Source organism: Zalophus californianus, chromosome 12 (genome assembly GCF_009762305.2).
Source record: "Zalophus californianus isolate mZalCal1 chromosome 12, mZalCal1.pri.v2, whole genome shotgun sequence".
NCBI lineage: Eukaryota > Metazoa > Chordata > Mammalia > Carnivora > Otariidae > Zalophus > Zalophus californianus.
Window position 1 is genome coordinate 13,733,206 of NC_045606.1, and position 7,272 is coordinate 13,740,477.

At 40.1% G+C, this 7,272-nt stretch overlaps 1 protein-coding gene across 1 annotated transcript; it reads right to left on the reverse strand.

Annotated features, from left to right (window-relative positions):
- Positions 1–1,687: 1,687 nt before the first annotated feature.
- Positions 1,688–7,270, reverse strand: YAE1 (YAE1 maturation factor of ABCE1). The gene is made up of 3 exons (XM_027573623.2): positions 7,091–7,270; positions 5,666–5,787; positions 1,688–3,681 (listed from the first exon to the last, which is right to left on the reverse strand). Exons 1-3 carry the CDS (start codon positions 7,217–7,219, stop codon positions 3,252–3,254), a joined length of 681 nt encoding a protein of 226 aa, XP_027429424.2. The 5' UTR covers positions 7,220–7,270; the 3' UTR covers positions 1,688–3,251.
- Positions 7,271–7,272: the final 2 nt, after the last annotated feature.

A 7,272-nucleotide genomic window follows, 5' to 3' on the forward strand; every position in this document is an offset into this window, starting at 1 on the left:
TTAAAAAAAAAACTTTCCGGCTTTGAGTGAACAGAGATTACAGGAGGAGATCACAAGTACAAAAGGTACAGCAGTTCGGGTGGTGGGGGAGGGGAGAAGATGGAACCGAGGTCAGTTTTAGGCGTGCTCTGCAGCTAAGCCCCCACCCAGGTAGGCAGAAATTGCAGTCGGAAGTATAGGTCTAGAGCTTGGGAGAATAAGAGGTGTGGGAACATCAGCTTTGGGATAGTATGCTTGAAACTGTGGGAGCAAGTGAGACAATCTGGTTAGGGTATAAAAACAAAAAGAGGTCCACGGATGAAAGTGTGGCATCCTCAGGCAGGCAGAGAAGGCGAGACTTAGCAGAATGGTAGGAAACAGCGAGAGACCAGGGTAAGCAGGGTGAGAAAACATGCTGCTGAAGGCAAGTGGAGGGACTGTAAAAAGCCGGGGATGGTCACCGTGTCCAGTGACAGGGGAAACAAGTCAGGGAGGGGCCGCTGTGGGAGCTCAGCCACAGGTGACCTTAAGAAGCAGGTGGACACTGAGGAGTGAATGAGCAGAAAACAGTCTGAGAGCGACAGCAGACTCCTCTTCTGGTAGTTTGTCGGGAAGAGGCGGTGACAGCAGAAGCAAGAAAGGCCGACTATGGGTCAAGTACCATCAGGATAGAGATTTGAGAATTTCTGTCGAGCCAGAAGTCTGATTGGTAGTTTATTAACATAGCATATGACATTTACTTCATCCATTGGTCTGAAATTAGTAAGATTTTTATTTTTATTTTGGTGGCCTCAGCAGCTCCAGCAACTGAAAATGTCCAAAAAGCAGAGAATTGTGGACTCTTCCTTCCATTAAAGCAAACTAAAGAGCTCCAGGGTTTTCAGCATCTAGAAATTATTTAGGGTGAAAATTCCGTTTGTAAGGAGGCCACACCCCTCAGGCCTCATGTATGGGTTCTGGGTCTTACAACTCTGGCTGCACCTGCGGTCTTGCTTTACCTTTATGGTCATCCAGGGTCTGACCATGGCAACAGCCGGCAGGCCTACAGCATGAGTCAGGACAAAAGACACATGGCAAGCAGGCTTTCTTTCCCTCACTCCTGCTGGTTCTAGTACAGAGGCTTGTGTTCATTAGACATAGGTATGATTGGCATACCATTAACATCCATTTCTGCAGGCCAGAAACTTCTTTCAAAGGCAAAGCAAGTTTAAGAGTTATTTTCGACCAAACAGCCTCATCAACTCAGCTAGTTCTCTTGATTTCTCTATGAAATCTGCACAAAAACACCGTATTATCAGTAGTGGCAAGGGGTATTATCTGCAGAGAATCCTAGCAGGGTGAGCCCACATAAAATCTCAAGATTTACTGCACTGGTGTAATTTTTACGCAGGGTGTGACTTTCTTGAGATGTATCATTAGAGATGGAGATTTCATATCTAATACGCAGGGCAGAACAACACTTTAAGACTTTAGAGACTGCTTATAACATCCCATGTGGATTTGAGATTTTGACCGGTCCATAAACAAGGAAAAAAAATATACAAAACAAGACAATTAGTAAATATCTGAAATAGTGTTTTCACCTAGAGAGATATAAGCACTTTTTAAAAAAAAAGATTTTATTTTTTAAAATTTTTATTTATTTGAGAGAGAGAGAGAGCACAGAGGGAGAATGAGAGGGAGATGCAGACTCCCCATTGAGCAGAGAGCCCAATGCGGGGCTCAATCCCAGGACCCTGAGATCATGTCCTGAGCTGAAACCAAGAGTTGGATGCTTAACTGACTGAACCATCCAGGTGCCCTTAAACACTTTTTTTAAGTCAAATGTCACTTTATTTCTTCAACATGTTTTAGAAATCTTCAAACAGTATATGGTCTTCTTTTTAGTTTCTTTAAAAAGATTTTAAGTAATCTCTACATCCAACATGGAGTCCAAACCCACAACCCCAAGATCCAGAGTCACATGTTCCACCAATGGAACCAGCCAGTCGCCCCAGTATATGATCTTCTCACTTCAAATTTGTTGCTTAATTTCTTAATGTTCTGTGAACTTTTTTTTTAAAGATTTTATTTTTAAGCAATCTACACCCAACATGGGGCCCGAACTCACAACCCCAAGTTGTGAGCCACCAGGCACGGCTTTTAATGTTCTATGAACTTGAAGGAGGTTGTGAGATCACAGAATATTTTATGAATTTCTTGGAAGACTTCTTTTATCAGATTCTCTCACTATCTTAGTATGTCTATCTTTTAGAGAAAAGAAGGTCTGGTCTGAAGGCAGGCACCTCATACAACTCTGTATTTTAGGCAAGAAAGCACTGAAAAATCCTTTCCTGTTCTTGTATGCTTAGGTCCTGGAGCAAAAGCTTGAATCTTAATTTTGTCTATGCTAGACTAAGAATACTGCTACAGGGTAATATATAAGTCAGTGGTTTCTGTGTTTATTCCTATATGGATATGTGAAATAAAACTGCAGTTTAGAAATAATCCGGCACATTGTTAGGCACCACTACTAACTCCTTAATACGTGGAAAAACCAGGTACTTGAGCATGAAATGTATTTTGTATTTTCCATGGAATTGTATGTCCTTGCCTTTAACATAAAACTAAAATGAATTTTATGGGGCACCTGGCTGGCTCAGTTGGAGAAGCATGCAACTCTTGATCTGGGGGTTGTGAGCTCCAGCCCCATGCTAGGTGTAGGGATTACTTGTGAATTAAAAAAAACAAAACCAAAAACAAATTTTGTTTTTAATCATCAGTATAAACATTTCTTCAATTTCTTACACTTACAGCCTCTTAATTTCAATATATATATATTTCTATATATCTATGTGTGTCTATTTACAATGTTATCCACGGTTATTTATAGTAACTTTGGTCTAATTAGTGGGTGTTAAGGTCCCAACCACTTGATGGTGACAAAAGCAGAAAGCAGGGTTAGGTCCTTACAAAATGTGTTTGATTCTTGTTCACTCTTGCTAATGAGTCTGAAAATGCTTGATTTTGATCAGAAACTTGAAAATGACAATGGCAACTCGAGTTTCTGAGCGTATCTTAAATGACATAAAAATTACCAGTGACAAAGAAAAAAAGCTCTTATTACACTGAATAGTGTTAATTTGAAGATATTGCAAATTTCCATGAAGGATAACCTACAAGTGATATGTTCAACGTAGAAACTGGTACAAATTTTGGTTAGTTTGTTAAGAAACAAAATGTTCTAAAAAATGTTACGAACATTACTTTCATTAGAAAAGTGAAGAGAATTTTTAAAGTTGTTTGAGGTGCTGTAATATGTCAAGTGATATTCCCAACTGTTTTACTAAACCGGCTGTCTGTTCTAAAATCCAAGTGAGGCTTGGGTTTGCAGAATGTGCATGCTCCTGTATTCTACAACATTCTAAAGATGAACAATCTGCCTCACTAAGACTCTTGCTACAGTTTTCGTGAAGCTCAGCATTATTTTCACAGAATCCTTCATCTTTAGTTTCATCCATCTTTTTCTCAGCTGGAGCTACATGACAAAGGTCCATATCCTGAATAGAGTCCAACAAATCTACAACATGGGGCTGAGAAGTGATTGATTTGAGATGTTTGAGCACATACTCTTCACACTGGCCAACTGCATCCAGAAGATTATTTATTTTACTGATCAGAGCCGAACCATTATCATGAAGGTGACACCAGGACAGCAAAGCACTGAATGAAAATATAAACAAGCGTTAAATAGGAAAAATAATTAAACAAAGGCTTTTCAAATTTTTGATGCTAAATCCTACATGTTTCTTTTCCAGATAACACCATGCAAAAATGAATCAATAATAATGTAAGTCAAAATCAGGAAAAGTAATGATGCTAAAATGGATTTTAAAATATACAAAGATATTATCTTTTGATAAAAATTAGGCTGGAAGTAATCTTATAAACTGCTTATAATTCCTAACACCTCCTTCACAACTCCACATCCACTTTTTTTTTTTAAAGATTTTATTTATTTATTTGACAGAGACAAAGTGAGAGAGGGAATACAAGCAAGGGGACTGGTAGAGGGAGAAGCAGGCTTCCTGTGGAGCAGGGAGCCCGATGTGGGGCTCGATCCCAGGACCCTGGGATCATGACCTGAGCTGAAGGCAGACGCTTAACAACTGAGCCACCCAGGCACCCCTCACATCCACTTTTCTTGATTTTAGATTTTTTCTTTATGACTGTGTAGCTTCCGCTGAAGAGGGATGCAACTCAGGGAAAGAGATCACAAAAATTAGTTTCTCCTTTAAGGACAGCACACAGCTTCTGGACTAGTGATTCTCAGACCTGAATGTAGAATCACCTGGGAGGCTCTTAAAACTGTCAAAGCCTAGGTCAAATCCCAGACCAACGAAATCAGAATCTCTGGCCTTATTTTTTAAGGCTTCCCAGCTGATATCAAGGTGCAGCCAAGGTTGAAAACAATTGTTCTAACCATATAGTCACTTGCCATCAAAACTAAAGGGTAGAAAAAAAAAGTTTTGAGGCAACTTCTCTTTCCCAACGTTGTTATAATCATTGTTGAGATAACTCATAATTTTCTTGAAGAAGGTAAGAATTCTTCTAGTCCTAATAGATATCTTTATTTTTCTAGTACAGATGATACTTTTATTTTCTAACATTTCAGATTGTTCAGGTAATCATGATATAAAATAATGGTTGTTGTGAAAAGTAATCTTGTGTTTTTTGTTTTGTTTTGTTTTTTTAAGAAAGGGAGAGAGAGAATCTTAAGCAGGCTGCATGCCCAACGCCACCCTGAGGGGCTCAGTCTCACAACCCTGAGATCATGACCTGATCAGAAATCAAGAGTTGGATGCTTAACTGACCCAGCCACTCAGGTGCCCCGAAGAGTAATCATGTTTTAAAAATGGAATCAACTGATATAAAAGATTTAGCAATAAACTTTCTGAGCTTGTAAAAGATTTAACTTGATGTAAAATGAATACTTGATCATTTTCCTACTGTATAAATTCTGATTTCTTACAGTTGAATTTCCTAAGACCTCAATTTTTTTTGATTTGGATAACTTTTATTTCCTACTTTTTAAAATTAGTGATTCTTTGAACCGTTTTATAGTTTTTTGTTTGTTTTTCTATAGAGGACAATTTAAAAGGTATAAAGTGTCAAAGATGACAAGCCTGTCATGCTCCTAGCTCTTTCTGCCATTTGACCACTTGAGTCTGATATATGCTGTTATTACTATGGAATCTTGACAGGTGTTCAACGTTCAGCACTAAAGTAAATGGAATCATTTCTCTATTACCAGTTATAATTTTCATCATGCACTTCTAGTCTAGAAGTCTGTTATACTGTGTTCTGCCACACGTGCAAGATTAAAAGCTTTATTCAAAACCTGAAGATCTTTTAAATTACTTTGAGATACAAATTAGTGGTAGTTCAGGTAGCAAAAAATATACACCTTCCTATCATTTTCTTTGCAGTAAAGGACAACACCTGACTCACATATCAAAAGTGGATGAACTGATGATTTTGACTTTTTGAAGGCCATATTATTCTATGCTCCACAGTACTCTTTTGTGGATTTAACACTAGAAAAAGCACTTCAGTTTAAGTGCTTTATTTTTACATACTACTTTTATACAAGTCCTCCAGTATTACTGAGGTTAAAATGACTCAGCATTTAAGTTTAAAAAGTTACCTCAATGTTCCTCTGAGTTGTCCATAGTTTATAATGATTTCTGCACCTTCCTTATAACCTTGATTGAAGCCTTGTTGAAGAGTAACTGCTTTGCCGGCATCTATTCCATCTCTATAACCTTCCTAAAAATAAGTAATGAAGAACTGCAGCTGTAATTAACACCAAGTAAACCGCTGTAGGTTTTTCTAGAAAGTTATAGAACCAGTTTGGAAAATTGATGAAATGGGCCTTTAACTAAATTACTGTTTACTATTTAACATAATGGTTCTACAACAAATGGCATAGCCACACAACAGAAGCAGACTACGCTTCTCATAAAGGTTTATTATTGGCACAATCCCACTTTTGAAGTCGACTTATTTGGCACATTTAAAAATACTGATTCTTATACAGTTTTAAAAAACCCTGTGTTAACAACACCTTCACAGAAAGGAAACAGAGAGAGTTACATGTCTGGCCCCTTGGCAGCACTGGTGTGAGTGGGTGAGAAGGCAGGGTAATAAATAGGTTATTGGAGGTCTTCAATAATCAACTCAAGTCGGGAAGGAGGAAACTGTGTTAGGAAAAAGATGAAAAGTGTGATTTTAGACATTTTGCTTGATATCTAAATTCAAATGAACTGTAAATTCTCTGCGGGCAGGGATTTTGTCCTGCATCTGCGATGGTGCCACAGAAGCCGAAGATGATTACTAACCTGTCTAGGCCCCGCCTCACATGAAGCGTTTCTGAAACTGATAACACGGTCTTTGGGCTAAGCAAACATTTTACTGAAACAAACAAGGGCAGATCAAGCGCAACATAATGAAGGGCAAGGATATTAGGTGGAAGTGGACCTCACCAGGTGAACTCAGCTCTGAGTGTTCCAACTGGAAACTGAGTGTGTGGTATTAAGCTTAGTTTCAGTGAATAGTGAGACAAAGTAGATATGGGTACTTCACACCGAACAAAGACACCAACTTTGGTATTCCTTCACTTAGCCACGGTATTCCACAGTAGCTTTCCTTTATTGCTCTTCGACATTCCTAAATTCACTTTTTCCGTATGTCTCGATTAGTACCACTCCTAACTTTAGGCTCTTCACCCATTCAAGCAACCACATGTCCTTTGACACCCCTAATTAGTATAGTCAGTGTCTATGTTTCTCCCCCACCTTCTCTGTGGTCCTCATCAAACTGCCATCTCCTCAAAGTCAGACCCACCTTATTCTGGTCTGTGCCCTGCGTCTAACGCGCCGCCCCGTGGTTCCTTCACACGCTTACAAGTGGAAAATCCTAGCAGGATCTAGGTGGCAGGGGTAGGGAGGGCGGCGCCGGGCCAGGCTGGGACCACGCGGGCCTCTACTCTCGCGACCCTGACTCCTGACAGCTCCTTGCCCCTGTCCCCGCAACCGGGCATATCTACCCCGCACCCGCCGCGCAGCTTTACTTTGACTCGTCTCTGCATGTGGCTCCGCCATTCCCGCTGCACCAGGAGCGACTCGTCCGCTTCCTCGTCAAACACGTCCCCCTCCTCTCCGGGACCCCGGACCAAGGGAGCCCTTTGAACCCACGACATCACAGAGGCAACCCCAGGCCTGCTAGGCGCCGGAAGCGTCGGCAATTTCTTCC